Below are 20035 nucleotides of genomic sequence, written 5' to 3'. Positions count from 1 at the left end.
GGAAAGGCCATGGAGGAGTGCTGCTTACTGGCTTGCTCAGTTGGCTTTCCTGCACCATCCAGGGTCACTTGCTTAGAGGTAACACCACCCACGACGGGCAGAGTCTTCCCATATTAGCCATCAAGGAATCGCAAGCACGTTTGCCTGGCAGTCAGGGCCAGTCTGGGGGTCCTATTTTCTCAGTAGAGGTTTCTTCTTCCCAGAGGACTCTCGCTTGTGTCAAGTTGAAATAAAACTATCCAGCATGCCTAGGAAGTAACACAGTATACCTAAAGGCATGCACTTCAGATGTACCTACAGAGGAATTCCTTGAAGAAATACAGAAATCTGCAGTAGCAACCAGGATGACCAAATGCCACCCCCCAAGAGAATAATTTACACACCCATCAGTAGAGCTGTGCAGGGAGACCATAAGATATGGGAACCTGATTGTAGGGTTGATGGTAAAGAATCGCGTTGAGTACCCACAATCCTAATGGTAGATGGAGAGAGAGTATTTTGTTTTTCTTTGTGGTTCTTTCGAGATGGCAGGTTGCTGGCTGACTTCATTTTATGTTCTCCTCTGTTCTCCAATCACTATTTCAGGCTGTGTGATTTTAAGCATGCCCACGTCGTCTCAGCTGCCCATGGCATTGGTGGCAAGCTGCCCGTGCCCCTGACCAGCAGACAATGATGTCATCTCTTGCCACCGTGTCTTGCAGCTGCTGATCAGGTGCCACTGATGGAGGACCTGGAGCAGATCTTCCTGCGCTCCTGGCGTGAATCACATCTGACAGAGATCAGGCAGTACCAGCAGGCGCCTCCACAGCCCTTCCCACCAGCCCCCAACACTGCAGTCCCCGTGACTTCTGCACAGCTGCCCTGGCTGGCAGGACTGGCTGCCAGCTCTTGCAATGACAGCGTGCATGTCATTGAGTGCACTTACTCCCTGGCCGAGGGTCTCTCCGAGATGTTCCGGCTGCTCATCGAGGGTAAACTCTCTAAGACCAACTACGTGGTCATCATCTGTGCCTGCAGGAATGCCGCCATCGACTCCTGCATCGCCGTCACTGGTGAGTCCTGGCCAATGGGAAAGCCATGCTATGGATAGGTTACCCAGCCTCTCACCTTGGTGGTCCCCCTTTTGTTTTGGGGGCTTTATATTGCAGGACAGTTAGTACCTTAGCCCATGTTGGTGGCTTTAGAAGGGAGTCTTGGTCTCAGCTGCTCATCCCTGGAAACATGCGTAGTTACAGACATTCCGGCCGTCAGTAGCTAAGTTAGCAATGACCATTTGGCCTCTGGAGAGACTGGGCCCAGCTTTGCAGTCTGAATTGCCCTGTTTATACAAATTGGCTCTAAGAAATCCTCTCACATCTCCACCATTCTGGCTCCCAGTTATTTAGGGATCAGACTGAGATAAGAAACAATGATCCACTTTGTGGGTTAAAGTATTAAAATTTCCCGGAATGCCTACTGTGTGCGGCCATTGCTCCTGTGGCTGAGATTCAGGATGAAATGATGGTGGGAGTTTCCTTGATAAAGTAAGCACCAAGCACACAGGCTCTGGGTGGCTTTTTTCTGTTTTGATTGAATTTATTTAGTTTTATGTGCATTGGTGTTTTGCCTGCATGTATGTCTGAGTGAGATGTCAGATCCCCTGGAACTGGAGTTGGAGACAGTTGTGAGCCATTGCCATGTGGGTGCTGGGAATTGAACCCAGGTCCTCTGGAAGAGCACCCAGTGGTCTTGACCATTGAGCTATCTCTGCCGCCCCTTTGTGGGAACCTTTAAGGTTCCCAAATGGTATATATTTTCAACCTGAAGTTTTTGTATGCCTTTTAATTAAAAGCACACCTTGTTCCTATGCAGCCTCTCAATGGCCACTTAAACCTAAACTTATTGTTCTTTATGAATTATTAATTATCTTTCTGAGTTTGAGTCTCACCATCTTTAATAAGCCCATTCCTCTGGATGTGTGTGTCTGGCACTGTTGCCTGTGTTCTGTGAGGCCAACACAGCTGTTAGCCACTGGGGACCAATGAGGATGGTAGGTCTGGATGGTAGGGGACTTGTCTGTGCCCCACAGCTGGCACAGGCAGAGGCAGGCCCCGGGGGGTTCTCTAAGTGCTTTTGACCATCTCAGTCCTTTGTTTTATTCCCCTCAGCCAGGATGTTGCAGGGGTAGGTCAGGCAGGAACCTTGTTGTCTAAGAACTCACAGTGATTATATACTGAGGACCCAGCGACGGTTACCTTTTGTCTTCCAGGGAAATACCAAGCCCGGATTCTCTCCGAAAGCCTCCTCAGCCCTGCGGAATACCAGAGAGAAGTCCACTATGAGCTGGTCACGGGCAAAGTGGACTCCCTGGGAGCCTTCTTTAGCAGCCTCTGCCCAGGTAAGCCCATGAGAGGCAGGTGCAAGTGTGCACACTGAGAAGAAGCACATTTGTGGGGCAGGGAGATTGCTGGGGTGCCCTCATGCCTGGGATGGGCTGCAGCCGAGCCTCTCTGCCGGAGCCCCCACTCCTGTGCACTGACGCCGCTCCTGCCTCCTTCCTATTGCAGCTTTTTGGCTGTCTGTCCGTCTTCCTGCTCTGGTTGTAGAGGTCCAGGGTCAGAGAAGAGTTTTGTGCTCTCTGTCTGTCAGTCAGTTGTCAGTCTGTCTGTATCTTTATTTTTGAGACCTAGGCCTCAGATGTGTAGCACACCCACCTCATCTTCTCAGGTGCTAGGATTACACTGGGCCGTAGCACACGGCTCTCCCTGTGTTTAGAACCCTTTTTTCCCCTCTCTCTGTGGTCTATTCAGCCACTCAGATTCCCTTCCTCTCTACAGCTTCTGGTCCCTCAGGACTCATTTAATGCACTCCAGAAAAGTTCTAGGGACCAATCTTTGCCTGAAAAGGCACAAAGTCCCTCCGCCTCTGACCTCAAGTAGTCTATTTTTGTTTTCTCCCACCACCCATGAAGCCATGGTAGGATCCCCCTCATGGATACGGTTCTGCATAGAAGCCCACGCCTTCTCCACACATTACTTCAGGCCAAGACCAGACACAGTAGCTGGTCCAGAGAGGTCTGCCGAATTTCTCTGAGATGCAAAACCCACTTCTGTTCTCTGTTTTGGGCAGAGGGTGACATTGACATTTTGCTGGACAAATTTCACCAGGAAAATCAAGGCCATGTCTCGTCCTCATTCACTGCTTCCTCTATCAAGAAAACAGCCGCGCTGGATGCCAGTGGGGTTCCCGTGTGCACAAGTGAGTGGCGGGGAGGGTCACAGACCTACACAGTGAGTGGCAGAGGGAGAGGATGTATTGGGCACCCTAGAGACAGAGGGAGTGGCTGCTGCATGGGGAATGCTGGCTCCACTGTGCGTGGGTGTGCGCAGTGAGTGTAGGCTGGAGTGTGCGCAGGCGCGGACAGAGAGGCGCAGAGCGGGTGGTCAGACTCAGGTGTGTTCAGCACCTAAGGTGAAAACCTGCAGGGATGGGTCTGGAGTCTGCAGCATCTGTCCGGAAGTTGTGAGACTTTAAAGTTCCCATGGTGCACCTAGAAGGCTTAAAATAGCCCTACTTGATGTGAGGTCGCCCACTCCTGACATTCCTTTCACGCCGATTTCTTTTCTCTCAGTGCACTGTTGTAGTAGCTCATTCAGAGGAGGGTTTAAGGAGCTGTGACCATTTCTCTCCTGAAATGGGTTCTCATGGAGCACGGTGCCCCTTCCCAACTCTAGCGTCGGCAGGCAGAGTTTACCACTACTTTTGTTGCCCGAGTGCTTGCTTCAGACTTTTGAGGAAGGAGGAGGCCCGTGAGACTGCTCCAGGGTCTGGCAGAGAGCGTGCACGCCCTTGATGACTATGAGTGCCTCTCTTCTCTATATGGCTGTGTGTGCTAGGCCTCCCTTCCTGCGAGTCTCTCTAGCTGAGGGTGGTAGCTGCCTGCTGTGCTCATCGGGGATCCCTCGGGGCTCTGGCTGCAGGTTACCGTCTGGAGCCACGGGGCATCCGGCCCTTTCAGCTGGCGGTGGCACAGAAGCTCCTCTCGCACGTATGCTCAATCGCAGATTCCAGCACCCAAAATCTGGACTTGGGGTCCTTCGAGAAGGTGGACTTTCTCATTTGCATTCCACCATCAGAAGTGACCTATCAGCAGACCGTGTTCCATGTCTGGCATTCAGGTAGGGGGGCCTTTCAAGGAGGAGGTGTGAGGTCTGAGGGAGGAGCTTTGAGGCCCAGGGGTGAAGCTTTGAGGCATGGGGGAGGAGGTGTGAGGCCTGAGGAAGGATCTTTAAAGCCTGGAGGAGGAGCTTTGGGTTCAGGGGAGGAGCTTTGAGGCTGAGGGGAGGAGCTTTAAAGCTTTGGGTTCAGGGGCGGAGCTTTGAAGCCCAAGGGAAGAGCATTGCTCTATCCATTTGGTTGTCTTAGTCACTGTTCTGTTGCTGTGAAGAGATGCCACGACCATGGCAACTCTCACAAAGAAAACATTTAATTGGGGTGGCCTACAGTTTCAGAGGTTTAGTCCATTATCATCATGGTGGGAAGCATGGCGGCATGCAGGCAGACATGGTGCTGGGGAAAGGAGCTGAGAGTGGAGGAGCTACATCTTGATCCTGCAGGCAACAGGAAGTGGTTGAGACCCTGGGTGTGGCTTCAGCATAGAGGAGACCTCAAAACTTTTCCCCCACAGTGACACATTTTCTCTAACTAGGCCACACTTACTCTAACAAGGCTGCACTTCCTAATAGTACTGCTCCCTGTTATCTTTTGGGGGTCAATTACACTCAAACTACCACTCACAAGAATGTTGTTGCCATACTTCGCTGTGTGGTAGATGGAGCAAGTATCATTGCCGTCCATTTATTAGAGACCATAAAATATGTCCAAAGGCAGTGATTTTTTCTCAAGACTAAAGATAGAACCAGTTGGCCTTTTGCTCTTTCTGTGACTGGCTGCTGTTAATGGGCATTCATATAGCGTATCTTACCTCCTCAGTGGCCTGACATCGGGCCTGTGACTTGAACCTGAGATGGTTTTGTTAGGAGCTTGGGCCTTTCCCATCTCTTAATCTTGCCTCTTTGAGAGCTGCTGATTTAGGTGCTCGCTTGCTGGCACCCCTATGTGGGGACACTATACGCACAGGTAGACCTTTGCTCAGCTCTCTGGGCCCATGTTATCTCCACTGCATGTGTTCCTGCTGCTGCTCTCTCCAATCAGGGCTGGCCCAAGTTGTGTTGGTGGTGAGTGAACCCAGGAGCTCCTGAGGTGTTCTGCTGTGTTGCAGGGGTTCTGCTGGAGCTGGGCCTGGAAAAAGAGCCTGTGACCAAGCAGAGGGCGGAGCAGCACGTTCTGAAACTAGACACGGAGGCCCAGGCAAGATTTAAGGCCTTTCTGCAAAACTCCTTCCAGAACCCACACACGCTCTTTGTCCTCATCCACGACCACGCCCACTGGGATCTAGTGAGGTCAGGCCTCCTGGTCTGTGACGGTGACTTGTTTCTCCTTGGGGATGAGGGCGCCAGTCTTGAGCAAGTCCTGGGAGTTGGTGTTTATGAGCAGAGGCTGTGGGCAGTTTTCAGTATCGTAGGGCGTGGCATCTCTGAGGTCCCTCGGTACAATCTCAAAGAGGTGAGGGCTGAGTGCCACAGAAAGGGGGAGCATCGGGTGCAGTGGGGAGCCAGATTGGAGGTGTTGGTGGGAGAGCCAGGCTTGGAGCCATGACTCCTGAGTACAGAGTGAGGCTGTTGGGTGAAGCCCTCTCTGCTGGAACTCTGTCCTGCTCAGGACCATGAGTGATGGCTGGGTTGGCCCCTCCTGAAGGACAGGACTTTGAATCTCACCCTAGATGTGTGTGAGGTTGGTCACTTGGAGATTGCTGGGAGCAATCCCTCCAGAGGTTGGCCTTAGAGCTGACCAGCTAGATGCTGCCTCTGGTGGAGGTGAGAAAGTTTGTTCCTGGACCAGGTCAGAGAACGAGACTTTGATTGGCACCGACTGTAGCTGTTTAAGCTTGCCAGGACCAGAACGGGTTTACAAATATAGAGTCTGCACATGGGTTTGGAGTAACGGAGCATCCCGCAATGGTAGAAGCCGTTTTCTTTTGGTTCTTCATTTTGTCTCAGGTAGCTGCCTGGCAACTAGAAGATGAAGCACTGATTAGATTTAGGAGAGTGCCAGCCATTATCTTACAAAGAAAATGTGGGCTGGGCCTGGCTGCTAAAACCCCAAGATCCAGAATGGTTCTCATTCCTTTAATGTTGTCTTCTGAACAAATGTAGAATTTGCTCTTTTATATTATCTTTGTTTTTTTATTATTTATTTATTTATTAAAGATTTCTGTCTCCTCCCCGCCACTGCCTCCCATTTCCTTCCCCCTCCCCTTATATTATCTTTGAATCATCTCTAGTCAGTAGGACTTCATTTGATCTTGTAGGTTTTGTTATTATTATTACTACTACTACTATTATTTAATTTGAGGCGAGGCCTGGTCTCATGTAGCCTAAGCTGCCCTGAACGTAGTATATCACCAAGGATGCTGCATTTCCTATCATCCTACCTCCACTTGCCAAGTGCTGAGGTCCCAAGTGTGCACCACCATACCCTGTTTTATGTGGTGCTGAGAATTGAAATCAGGGCTCTGTGTATGCTGGGCAAGCAAGCCAACACCCTCTGCCAAGTTAGGAGGACATGAGGAGGCTCATCTGGCCCCCGAGTCTCCTTCCTTCCTCATTCACATCCCCATCAGTTTTTTTGGTTTTTTGGCTGAGAATAAGATTGGGTATGAATCATTGTTCTAGAGTAGACACACGGTGTCACGCAAGGAATCCACCGTAGTTTCTTTCCTGATAGTTTTCCTGTGTGTACTGAACGCTAATTGAGCCCCTGGCAGATCCCAGCTCTTATCGCCTCTTGTTTTTCTAGCCATGGACAGGGCTATAAGCTTCAATTATAGGTGAAATTGGGGAACCAAGTTAGATGCTTAATCAGGTGCCTTACCCTTGTAAGATCATCATACAGAGTTAGTGATTCCGTTTAACGTTACTCTTCTCTTCTCTCTCTCAGCAGTGCTGTTCATAACATCTATTCTCAAAGTGACCCCTCTGTGGGATTAGTGGACAGATTGCTCAACTGCAGGGAGGTGAAAGAAGCGCCCAACATCGTGACCCTTCACGTGACCTCTTTCCCGTACGCACTACAGACCCAGCACACCCTCATCAGCCCCTACAATGAGATCCACTGGCCCGTCTCCTATAGTAACGTGAGTGATGCTGGGCCGCAGTCTAACCTGTCTGCTTAGATTCTGAGATGCTGAGCTGTCAAAGGTCCTGTCCAGCTGGAAATGAGTGGGCTCCAGATCCTTGGATGTTTGGTTTGGCCTGGGGTTAGGTTTCTTGGCTTTTTGGAAAAATATCGGAAGCCTATCCCTGGGTGGTCCCATCTTAAATGTATAGGCAATATAGTTGGTTTGATATCTTCCCGGGGAACTGAAGTCCTGGGTCTCAGAAAAACATTCTGAGTGATTGTCCTCCTGACACCAGATGAAGATGCTGAAGATGGAGCCCTGGGATGGGTAGAGGTTTGGGCTCCCCATGGATGGCTTGGTGTGCAGCCACATTCAAAGCATCTTCAGACCGAACTCACCCCCTCCCCCGGGAGATTTGTTTCAGCCACCACCTGTCCTCATTTATGAAAGTAGAACCCCCACAGATCTGGTGATTTGAGAATTCTGCACGGCTGGGTTCCAGCTGGGTAGGAATAAGCACCCTAGCATTCTGTATGTCTTCAGAATGCTTCAGCCATCCCAGGAGCTTCTAAGAATATGGATGTCTGGCTTCCATCCCGTGACATCAGAATCAATATATCTGTGGTATTTACCATGGGCCCTACTCTGAGTGCTCTATAGCCATGAATTTATGCAAAAGGACCAGAGGATGTTCTGATTTACATATGGAAAAATGAGAAGATGAGGGTGAGCCAGTTGCATAGGACCACTCTTGAGGGGGTGACCCCGGGACATGCTCCCCTTAGCCCTGGTGTTTAGCCACTTCACTATTTGAGAGCAGAGCTCACACCTTTACATTTTGGACAACCTCTCCTGGCTTTGCTCAGCTCAGGTTGAAGGAGTTTCTGCACTAATTTGGAAATCATTTTATGTGGATCTAAGATTCATTTGATGAGTTTGAGTTTATCCCTTCATCGCCCCCAACCGTGAAGGTCTTGGGGCCAAATGAATGGGAAGCTTGACTAGTGGGAACACGCCATCTTTGTTCTTTGCTCTAGGCCCAGAATGAGGACTGGAAAGTACCACCCACAGAACCACAGGATCAACACTGTTCAAAATGCCAGTCACACAGTCCAGAGGCCTGGCCTGAGACCCCTAACCTGCCCTGTGAATGTGACATCTGAGTGACCGATGCTCTTGTGTTTTAGGGTGTGGACCTGTATCATGAAAATAAGAAATACTTTGGGCTCTCTGAGTTTATTGACTCCACCCTGTCAGGGCACAGCCTCCCCTTGCTCCGATATGACAGCTCCTTTGAGGCCATGGTCACTGCCTTAGGAAAAAGGTATGTTTCTCCTCAAAGTTACTAGACACACTTGGTTGCATCAAGTGTAAGTGGAAAGTGGGAGTCTTTGAATGTTCCAGGGAGCTCCAGGAAGGGTATTCACTTCCCTCCTTCCCTGGGTGTCTCAGTCCCTCCATCTTCTGCATTTGAAGCACCTTGGGTTAGTGGCACTTCTGTCACACGGCTTCTTGAGAACACTGTAAACGTCACCTGCGATGTCTGTTTCGTTCCTGTTGACCTGGACTTTTATTCTGGGATACAGTTAAGTCACCGAGAAGCAGTTAAAGACTTCTGGGTCTTTGCTTTAAGCTTTTTGGACAGCTGAAGAATGGTAGTTCATCTCATGCTCCATACCTCATCGCCCACAAGTAAAGCAAAGCCCTCGAAAGGTTTTGACAATACGCCACAATTTGCGGCATTTCCATGTGGATTGCAAGGATGGTGACTATTTTAACCACGTGTGAGCTTCAGCAAGGAAAGTGTTTGTGGTGCACACGTAAGGGCCTGAGTTTGGATCCCCAGCACCCACGTAAAACGCCTGGGAGATCAGTGTGCCCTTGTACTTCTACTAGTGTGGGGAAGTACAAGAAAATCGTCACTGAAATCTGCTGCCTAACCAATCTGGCCTATCGGGGAGTTCTAGGTTTAAGGAGAGGCCCTGTGGCAGAGAAGTCCCGGTAGTGTGAGGGAGCTGGCTCCATCATAGCTACAGTCAAGAAGCAGAGAGAGAGGGGAAGAAGAAGATGGAGGAGGAGGAGGAGAAGGAGGAGGAGGAGGAGGAGGAGGAGGAGGGGGGGGGAGGGGAGGAGAGAGAGAGGGAGAGAGAAGAGAGAGAGAGAGGGAGGGAGGGAGGGAGGGAGGGAGGAGGAGGAGGAGGAGGAGGAGGAGGAGGAGGAAGAGAGGAGGGGGGAAATGCTGCTTTCCCCTTTTTAACTGAATCTGCAACTCAAGCCTGTGGGTTGGTGCCACCCCCATTCAGGATGCCTCTTTTCCCTCACCTAAACCTTTGTGAAAACATGCTCATAGACAAGCACGCTCATAGACATATGGAGGGCTGTATCTCTGGGGTGACTTTAAATCTTGTTGAGTTGATAATGAAGATTGACCATCACTCCTGGCTTCTGGGTTGAAGTGCCTGAGCTAATGACAAACTAGGTAGGCATGTCTCTCATGCCTCGTACTGGAAAGTGCACAGGTCATAGCAGCTACAAAAGCCTATGCTTTTGTCTCCCTCCCAACTGGGCAAAACCAAGGCATTTGTGTATTGGTTTCAGAAGTTCCCAGCAGCTAACCCTTACAGGTTTTCATCACGTCTGTAACTTGGGAGTTGCCTGTGTCTTGGGTGGCAAGCATGGCCGGTCCTGGGGTCATGGGCATGGTCTCTTTGTGTTCCTTGTAGGTTCCCCCGCCTGCACAGCGCGGTGATCAGGACCTTTGTTCTTGTACAGCACTATGCGGCCGCCATGATGGCTGTGAGCGGCCTCCCGCAGATGAAGAACCATACTTCAGTGGAGACGCTGGAGATCACCCAGAACCTCCTCAACTCTCCAAAGCAATGCCCCTGTGGCCACGGGCTCATGGTCCTGCTGCGCGTTCCCTGTTCGCCCCTGGCAGCTGTGGCCTATGAGCGGCTGGCCCATGTGCGGGCACGGTTGGCTCTGGAGGAACACTTTGAGATCATCCTGGGCCACCCCAGCTCCAGCATCACTGTGGGCAAGCACTTTGTAAAGCAGCTCAAGGTAGGTGTTGTGCTCGGGGGCAGAGGGTTATCCACCAAAGGATGGCAAGAGGGGGTGTGGCAACAGGCCTTTGGCACCTGCTCTTCCCACCCCTCTACCTCCTCTGCTGCTTTCCTACGTCCCTGTGTCCCCCAGCACAGCCTGCAGTACCAGTCCTCTGATAGGAAGCATGTGCTTTCTTTCTCTTCCTGAGGCACCTTTCTCTTCCTTTGCTTTAGCTGATGCTTATTCTCTGATAATTCAGCTCAACTACTTTCCCTTTTAGGAGAGGCATCGTATTCCATACTTGGAGGCCTCTATTCCTGTCCCAGTGGTAAAGAAGGGATAGATCTAGGTCCCTCAAAGCTGAGTACCCTTGTAGGCTCTTATTAAGATATACAGGTGACAGAAAATGTAAAAGGGGCAGAGAAAATTGATTGAAAGAATAAGTGGAAAGCCTAGAGGAAGGACATAGTATCACTGAAGAAACCAGGGAGAGATGTCAGGGAAGCTGGAGCCACCCACTGTCTTCAAGAGTATCAGCCACAGGGTATCCTCACACACCCGTCCCCTGCTGTGGGAGATAGACAGGAACAGAACAGCCGAGGGCACAATGACTCAAGACATGCTTATATGCAGAATAAAATCCTTCCCTTGTATTACAAGATGGGTTGTGAGGGCCGCCAACTAGTGGAGAGACCTCAGGATGTTCTAGAGCCAGGATGGTTAGGAAGTGGCCAGTGTTAAGTATGGATTGCACATTGCATGTCTAGTTAGTATGTCTTTTATACTGTTTATTGTGTATGTGCATGTACACATGTCGCGGAATGCATGTAGAGGCCAGAAGATAACTTTTGAGAGTTGCTTCTTCCCTTCTACTGAGTGGGTTCTGGGGATTGAACTCAGGTCCTAAGACTCGGTGGCTTTTACAACTGAGCCGTCTCACTAGCGCCAGTTAGTGCATTTAATCCACAGTGTGGTGCCGTTGGGTCCTCTCAGACAGGAAAAACCTGAGCTTCGCTGAAGCTCGGTAACAGCCCCAGGAAGTAGCAACCCTGAGAGTCAGGCCTCACTTCTGCAGCTTGCCTTCCTTCTCCCATCTGCAGATGTGGCAGAAGATCGAGGATGCGGAATGGAGGCCCCAGACCTACTTGGAGTTAGAGGGCTTGCCCTGTATCCTCATTTTCAGTGGGATGGACCCTCATGGGGAGTCGCTGCCACGGTAAGTTGGGAATCAGAGCCCCTGAGGTCCTGAGGGATGGGGAGGGGAGGAGGACACCCCAGCCCCAGGTGTCCTAGTCGGCATGGATGCTATATTTGGGCTGGTTTTCCAGTGTGAGGTATCTGAGGTGTGAGCAGTATTAGCCATTTCTCAGAGGATACCATTGTGTGGGGGTAGAGGTTTGGAAAATCTGCAGTTCAGACTGAGGGGAAATGAACTCAGCTGGGGAGGTGTCTCTGTTGGAGAAGACAGTGCCATGTAGGATGATGACCAGAGCTGGAGCCAGTGTCACTGGTACCTGGACCATTGTGGGATCTGGTGTAGGAGGGGCTCATGATGCCATTCAGAGGGAGTAGGTTGTTAATTACAAAGAGTAGATGCCACCTTTCTCAGTTACTGTTCTATTGCTGCCAAGAGACACTATGACCAAAGCAACATATAGAAGAAAGCGTTTAATTAGGGGCATGCTTACACTTTCAGAGAGCTAACCCTTGATGGCCATGTGGGAAGTGTGGCAACAGGCAGGCAGGCATGGCGCTGAGCAGTAGCTGAGAGCTTTATCTGATCTGTAAGTTGGAGGCAGAGAGTGAGTGAGACTGAGCCTGGCCCAATCCCCAGTGACACATCTCCTCCAGTGAGCCACACCTCCTGATCTTTCCTAAAGAGTCCACCACTGGGAAAGAAACCTTTAAGTGTATGAGCCTCAGGGCGCCGTATTAAACCACCACATTTCCCTACCTGTGTGTTTCTGCAGTCACCACAGACACATGTCCATTGAGGGACTCCCTGGGATCTTTAGCTACACACAGGCACTTGGGATGGAGAGTCACTTGCCCTCCTACAAGGCGAGACTACACAGAAGTGACTGAGTCCACTGCTGTCATGTTCCAAGCTTCCTTCACAACACGGGGCACATTAAGTGTGGATCGCTCAACTGAATATCTAGTTAGCAATTCAGTCTACAACAGTACCTGTAGGTACTTAGGAATATTCAGCCTTATTTTTTTTTACTGAGACAGTTTCCTCTGTGTAGCCCTGGTTGTCCTGGAACTCGCTCTGTAGACCAGGCTGTCCTCGAACACATAGAGATCCGCCTGTCTCTGCTTCCCGAGCACTGGGATTAAAGGCATACACCATCACTGCCTGGCTCAGCCTCATCTTTTTTATTTTAAATTATTTATTTATTATGTATACAATATTCTTCCTGCAAGCCAGAAGAGGGCACCAGACCTCATTACAGATGGTTGTGAGCCACCATGTGGTTGCTGGGAATTGAACTCAGGACCCTTGGAAGAGCAGGCAATGCTCTTAACCACTGAGCCATCTCTCCAGCCCCACAGCCTCATCTTTTAAATGGGAAAAAATCCCAGAGCCTCTAAGAAGCTACACACCTCATCAGTTTCCAGCCCTGGGAAACAGCGATGCTGAAGTTCAGCTCTCACTTTCACCCAATCTGAAAATGTGTAGTATCCCGATTACATGCCCCACGGGAGTAGATCCCTGGTAGGTGCCCTCAGAGACATAGCACAAACCTGACTTTGGTGCTCTGCGTTCGCAGTGGGGTTCTCCATGCATCCGAGGCCCGTGGGCTACGGTCTCACGAGGAAGGCAGGTGTGGCACCATGGCTCTGTCCGCTAGCAGTAGAGCCTCCTGGCGGAAGGCATGCGACAGATGAAAACCTTCTGTTCTCCCCAGGTCTCTGAGATACTGTGACCTACGTCTAATCAATTCCTCCTGCCTGGTGAGGACAGCCCTGGAACAGGAACTGGGCCTAGCTGCCTACTTTGTGAGCAATGATGTCTCCTTGGAAAAGGGGGCCAAGAACGAGGTCTTGGAGAGTGATGGGGAGAAGTTAAGCAGTACGGATGAAGATGAGGAGGCAGGGGTGGAAGGTGAGGGGGCTGACCGCACCTCTGTTCTGTCCTCTCACCCTCCTGGACTATCCTTTAAACGTCAACCACTCAGATTCTGCCTTTCTTTCCTTCTCTGTCATTCTGGTGTGGGGAGACGGGAATTCCTGTAGGTTCTTCTAAGATCTAGAATTCTTAAAGAATAGGAAGGAAATGGTGATGTCTTAGGGTTCAAGTTTATGGTTTTGTTTTCAGTGCAGGTAGATTCACTCCCTGGTCCTTTTTGTTGGAAATCTGCTCACCCGGTATTAAACTGAACATCAGTGAAGTTTATGAGGCCAGGCCAGCACCATTTGTAGACTCCAAGAGTCTGATGCCATATTTTTAATATGACACACAAATAAGAGCAATGTCTGGCTGTGGTCCATAGTACAACAGGAAAGTAGAAACTAATAATATATATATGCCGTGCATTGGGGGGTACAGAGGGTAAAGAGAGAAGTGTAAATTCCTCTTATTTCTCTGTCTACTGACTGGGTAACACAAGGCAAGAGTGCCATAGCCTGGTTGCAGCTTATCCTGTGAGGTAGCAAGGCCTGCTCACCAGGATCTTCTGTGTGGCAGCTAATTTTAGCATGACTTTGACCATGGCATTAAATGTTGTTTGTCTATGGTATGGCTAGACTCACTGGCCTGTCCTGACCCACCCCATTCTAGTCTCCTAATTACTTTGTGAGCTTATTCTAGCTAGGGAGGTCTGTGCATGCATGTGTGCATGTGTGTGTGTGCGTGCGTGCGTGCGTGCGTGTGTGTGTGTGTGTGTGTGTGTGTGTAAGGTACAGGACTTAAATGGCAGCAGGTGGATGAAGGATCGAGAGAAGAAACAGGCAAAGAGGCGTGATGTCTTCACGACTTCTGAATGCCGGCTGTGAGGTCAGGGATGGTGATTCCTCTGTGTCCGCAGGGTGTTTTGATGCAGGCTCTACCTCAGAGAAGAGGAGCCCCGTGAAGAGGGAGCGCTCCCACTCCCATGACTCAGCATCGTCCTCCCTCTCTTCCAAAGCATCTGGTGAGTACACACTTGGGACAACACACACGGGGCTGCCTCCCAGTTCAGAAACTGGGAAGAACATCCAGGGCCGTGCTGATCCTGGGCTTCTGGTCAGGACCCAGGGCCATGCTGTTCCTGACTTCTGGTCAGGACATGGAGAACAGACCCACAAGAATAGCCTAGAACTGAAGTTGACATCTGAGACCTTGAAGCCAGGATAGGACTTTCGGGTCCAGCTGTTGCTACTGGGAGGAGAGGACTAGTCTACCCCTGGCTGCAGTGTAGGTCATAGTGCCCTGGCATGTGGTGGTGCCACTTTTGATGACCCTTCATGGACCTCTGCCTGAGGAGAGCAGGAGTCTTGACCAGATAAGTGAAACTAGGAGGGTTCATGGGAGAAGCAATATCAAGAGCCCATGATGCCTGTACCCAGGAGGAGAGACTGTGAAAAAGTCTCCTGTGGGCACCAACCCCAAGGGGGCCTTGGTCTCTGGGCTCTGCCAAGACCCCATGGCCAGAAAATAGCATTACCTGTCTTAAAGTGTGCATCAAACTGGGCATTCATTATAATCTGGGAGTTGGAAGTCCTTCACCCGTCTCACACGTAGGATAGATTTAGGACAGTTGTTCACCAAAGGTTCCAGAGAACCTTGGTGGAAATTGTGTTCCTGGGAAGGGAATAGTCCAGGTTGAGAAGCTCAAGGGAATACAAGCTTGTGTGGGATTCTGTGCAGCCTCGCTGAGCTTGTGGTCACGTGTGTGGAGAGCTCAGGGCCCATCAGGAAATTGGGTTTACAACCCAGGAGTGAGAGCAGGCCCTGTGGGTGTGGTCTACCCCACAGATACACATGCCCTTTTAGCATCAGCCTGGCACTCTGTGACTGAAGGAAGGTCTGGTTTGTGGAGGAGAGATTGGCCAAATGTATGCCTACCAACTTTGCCTTAAACTGTCCCAGCATTCCTGGGGCAGGTACAGGAGCAGCTGTGAATCTGTGCCTGGTTGTTCCCAGGGCACGTCTGACCATATTCCCCTCTCTTGCAGGCTCAGTGCTCTATGGTGAGTCCCTGGCTCAGCTCTCAGGACCTCCACTGGGAGAGCCTGCCAGGTCACCTCTACCCTGTGGCCCTGCAGAAGAGGGCAGGACCCCTGGGGAGATACCACGGCTCCGAGTAAGTCAGGGACCTACGGTTGTCAGCAGACACAGCCCTGGGCTGGCCCCACAACCCGATTCCAGCCTCAGGACTGGCCAGAGGAGCCTGCAGGTGCCAGCCGCCCCATCCTCCCAGCTGTCCTCCTCCTCGGGCTCATCGTCCACGTGTGCCGTGCCCACTGCCAATGTACTAGTCCTCCAGGCCTCGCAGTGCTCCATGGCCAAGGCCTGCCGGCAGCCACCCATCGTCTTCCTGCCCAAGCTTGTGTACGACATGCTCATCTCCACAGACAGCAGCGGCCTGCCCAAGTCTGCCTCCCTCCTGCCTTCCCCTTCTGTCATGTGGACCAGCTCCTTCCGGCCCCTGCTCAGCAAGATGATGACGTCAACTGAACAGTCCCTCTACTACCGGCAGTGGACAGTACCCAGGCCTAGCCACATGGACTATGGCAACCGAGCTGAGGGCCGTGTGGACAGCTTCCACCCCCGCAGGCTGCTGCTCAGTGGGCCACCTCAGGTGAGTGCCATGCCTGCTGCCCCTGGACAGGCCAGGCTTCCAGAGTCGCCTTTGGTTTTGCTACCCAAATGTCTGCTTGTTCACTTTGTGCTCCTTCTATGGGTGGCCTCACTTCCTTTCTGTCAGCGCAATAGGATACCCTGACAGAGGGTTTGGTTTTGCTCAGCATTCCAGGTTGTAGTTCATCATAGCAGGGAAGTCAAAATGGCAAGAGCGTCAAGGCAGCAAATCCTATCCCACCCACAGTCACGAGCATAGACATGTGTGCACGCGTGCCTAGTGCTCGGCTCGATGTCGCCACTCTTCAGCAATTCAGGACCCAGACCCAGGGAATCATGACGCCCTCTTCAGGCTGTGCCTTCCAGTATCAAATAACATACTTAGGGCTGGGCAGTGGTGGCACACACCTTTAATCCCAGTACTCGGGAGGCAGAGGCAGGTGAATCCCTGTAACATGAGGGCCAGGCTCGTTGGGGTTTCTGTCCCTCCCAGTCCCTCAGCCATTTAGTCCCAGAGAAAAACACACAGCGACCTCCATAAGTTATAAAACTTATTGGCCCATTAGCTCAGGCTTCTTGTTAACTCTTGTAGCTTATATTAACCCATTGTTCTTATCTACATTAGCCACATGGCTCGGTACCTTTCTTAGCCAGGCAGATTATATCTTGCTTCTCCAGAGTCTGGGCAGGAGTGGGAGGAATGGGCTTCCTCTTTTCCAGCATTCTCCTGTTCTCATTGCCCCGCTTCTACTTCCTGTCTAGTTGACCTGCCTATACTTCCTGCCTGGCCAATCAGCGTTTTACTAAAATACATGATTGACAGAATACAGACAATTCTCCTGCACCAAATCCCTGTGAGTTCAAGGCCAGCCTGATCTACAAGAGCTAGTTCTAGGACAGCTAGGACTGTTACACAGGGAAACTCTGTCTCAAAAAACTTTAAAAAAAGAAATACATAGGATAATCCCTCACAGGTGCAGACACAGGCCAACCTGATCTAGACAACCTTCATTAAGACTCTCTTCCCAACCAAGTGTGATGGCGCACACTTTTAATCCCAGCACTGGGAAGCAGAGGCAGTAGCTCGATCTGATTCGTGAGTTCAAGGTCAGCCTGGTCTACATAGTGAGTTCCAGGACAATCAGGGCTACCACCTAGTGAGACTTTGTCTCCAACAACAACAGCAAAAGACTCTTTCCAGTGTAGTGTCAAGTTGACAACTAAAATTAGCCATCACAGTGAAGACTCTTTCTGATGACCCGGCGTAGGCAGGTGGATGTGAAGGGTGGTTTCGTCTTCCATCCCTTGCTAGGTTCCTAGTTTTCTTTTCTATGTGTGCGGAGTATAGGGATGGCGTCTGGATAGGAATGTCTTGTAATTTCAGGCAGAGTCCTACCTTCACCCTTGTGGACAGTCTTTGAATATTTCTTCAATGGGAAACGAAGTGACAGTTTGCATTGGAGAGTTTTGGTGGACAGTTAATGGGGCTCAGGGGGCTTTGTTTCCTGGATTCCGCTCATTCTCAGCTCACCATGTATCCAGCCTAGACCACTTTTCTTGACAAATCCACAAGGATCAGAACTGGGAGATGAGTCAGTTGGTGAGGTGTTCACTGTGTAAACACAATGTTCATGCCTTCAGCACCCACTGAAAAGCTGGGTGTGGCCTACACACTTATCCCAGTGCAAGGGAGACACAAACAGGAGGCTCCCTGGAGCTCACTGGCCAGCTAGGAGAGCTGCATTAGTGAGCTCCCCGTTCAGTAAGAGACTGTGTTAAAAAAAATAAGATGGGGGGGAGTTGGAGGAGGGGCCGCTTGTTGGTTCCCAGCTGCCTGGCTAGCTTAGACCCTAAATGATCACACAGAAACTGTATTAGTTAAATCACTGCTTGGCCCATTAGATCTAGCTTCTTATTGGTTAACTCTTACATTTTAATTTAACCCATTTCTATTAATCTGTGTATCGCCACGTGACTGTGACTTACTGGTTAAAGTTCCAGCGTCTGTCTCTGGCACGGCTGCATGGTGTTTCTGACTCTGTCCTTCTTTCTCCTAGCATTCAGTTCTGTCTTCCCCGCCTACCTAAGTTCTGCCCTGCTATAGGTCCAAAGCAGTTTCTTTATTCATTAATGGTAATCACAGCATATAGAGGGAAATCCCACATCAGGGGGGCAATTGAGGAAGACCTCAATATTGACCTCTTGTCTTCATGCACGCTTGCACACTCACACATACACAGACACACTCACACACAGAACCCCAAGGGTCTGGGTGTCACCTGTGGTGGGCATGGGAGGAGGAGGGTGGCATGTTCTTTACAACTGGTTAAAGACTGAGAGGAGACCCGGGGTCCAAGTGCCTGGAACCACATTTTGTTCAAATGTCTCCTGATTTGATCTTGCCTGTGTAGAGAGAGGTGTAGGTGCTTAGAGAATTGCCTTGCTCCCAGGAGAGCACAGTGACGGCTCTGTATGTCTCATGATCATGTATCATGTTCTGTCTTCCCACAAGCAAGCTCATCTCCAGGGATCCATCCTGAGAAATGTAAATGCACAAAATGCATGTAAGATCACTCGTGGTAGTATTGTTTATAATGATGGAAAATGACCCAGAATGAAAGTCCCCTGGCTAACTGTTTAGCTGACTACACACATATGGGGATAAACGTATCCTAGAATTCAGCCACAAACATTTTAAGAGGTCTCTTTGTTTCGCCAATGAGATTTCTTTAAGAAACCTAACTTGTAATCAACATGACCCCCCACATAATGTCATATTAATTAGCAAAGAAACCATTGTATGTGTGAGTATGTCTTGAGGGATCTTGGAAAGGCTAGCTCCTAACACACTGTCTTTAGCGGGGAGGCAGGATCAGTGGCAGTCTACTTTCTTCTCAATCTGTATTTTTTCTCTCATTGTCGAAAATGACTATACATTACTTTTTCTAATTTAAAAGAATCATAAAAATGCAGTTGGAGTGGTGGATCTCTTGGCATCGTCATACAAGCATAAGGACCTGAGTTCGGTGCCCCAGCACCCACATAAAAATCCAAGCATGGGGTTTCCTACTTGTAATCACAGTACTGGGGAGATGGAGACAGGAGGGTGCCTGGGCCAGCATCACTCAATTAGCAAGTTCTAGGTCAATGAAGAGACTCTACATCAAAAAACAAGGTGGGTGGGGGATGAAGAATGGCGCCCAAGGTTGACCTCTGCGCCTTTACATACACACACGCACACACACACACACACACACACACACACACACATGCATACATTAACACACATAAATGTTTTCTAAGAGCCCCCACATGTCCGCACTCACACAGAGCTGGATCTTACAGCCGTAGCGCTTTTACTCATTTAATAGATGAGAAACAGGGTACTGGATTATTAATAAAATAAACACATTGCAATGTGTTCATGGATCATTGGTCCTTTTTCAGTAATTCTATTTTAAATTTGTGTGTGTATGCTCATATATGTGTGTATATTTGTGTATGTATGTGCTCATGCATGTGAGTGTATGTATGTTTGTGCATGTATGTTCATGTATATACATGCACGTGTGTGTATGTATTCATTCATGTATTGTATGCTTGTGCTTGCTTGTGTGAGTGTGGGTATGTTTGTGTGTGTGTATGTTCATGTATATGTTTGTGTGAGCACACACACCCTTCCTGCCCCTGGGCTCTGATTCCAGTGTCTTCACAGATAGGGAAGACGGGCGCCTACCTGCAGTTCCTTAGTATCTTATCCAGGATGCTGATTCGACTGACAGAAGTGGATGTTTACGATGAAGAAGAGATCAATACCAGTGAGTTGTGTTTTGTGAGCCCTGGGCTTGGGCAAGTACTCACCAACCTTTGTCAGTGGCCTGGTGACTCTATCTCTCCCTTTCAGGATGGGCTCTCAGGTTCACAGTTTGACTTGTCCCAAGGGCCTTTTCTTTCTTGTTGTCTGTTTTCCTCAATTATACAGC

General features: G+C 50.0%; 1 protein-coding gene across 3 annotated transcripts in view; it reads left to right on the top strand.

The window, feature by feature from the left end:
* LOC121432450 (protein GREB1) overlaps positions 1-20035 on the top strand; it is a 68370-nt gene that overhangs the window by 28062 nt on the left and 20273 nt on the right. Inside the window, exons 10-22 of one of the 3 annotated variants that reach the window (XM_041630441.1) lie at positions 702-1052; positions 2249-2377; positions 3109-3237; positions 4044-4157; positions 5261-5441; positions 7039-7234; positions 8407-8543; positions 9943-10282; positions 11368-11483; positions 13180-13376; positions 14299-14403; positions 15428-16053; positions 19768-19870. In XM_041630441.1, the coding sequence (XP_041486375.1) occupies positions 702-1052; positions 2249-2377; positions 3109-3237; positions 4044-4157; positions 5261-5441; positions 7039-7234; positions 8407-8543; positions 9943-10282; positions 11368-11483; positions 13180-13376; positions 14299-14403; positions 15428-16053; positions 19768-19870 (2724 nt within the window). Of the gene's footprint in view, positions 1-701; positions 1053-2248; positions 2378-3108; positions 3238-3959; positions 4158-5260; positions 5442-7038; positions 7235-8406; positions 8544-9942; positions 10283-11367; positions 11484-13179; positions 13377-14298; positions 14404-15427; positions 16054-19767; positions 19871-20035 lie in introns of all 3 variants that reach the window. The other 2 variants (XM_041630440.1, XM_041630439.1) reach the window with 2 other exon arrangements.

This window comes from Microtus oregoni, unplaced genomic scaffold, assembly GCF_018167655.1.
Source record: "Microtus oregoni isolate MIOR12 unplaced genomic scaffold, Mior012 000034F_ref0000314, whole genome shotgun sequence".
Taxonomy (NCBI): Eukaryota; Metazoa; Chordata; class Mammalia; order Rodentia; family Cricetidae; genus Microtus; species Microtus oregoni.
The sequence above is the reverse complement of the archived record's forward strand: the minus strand, read 5'-3'. Positions and strand labels throughout refer to the sequence as shown.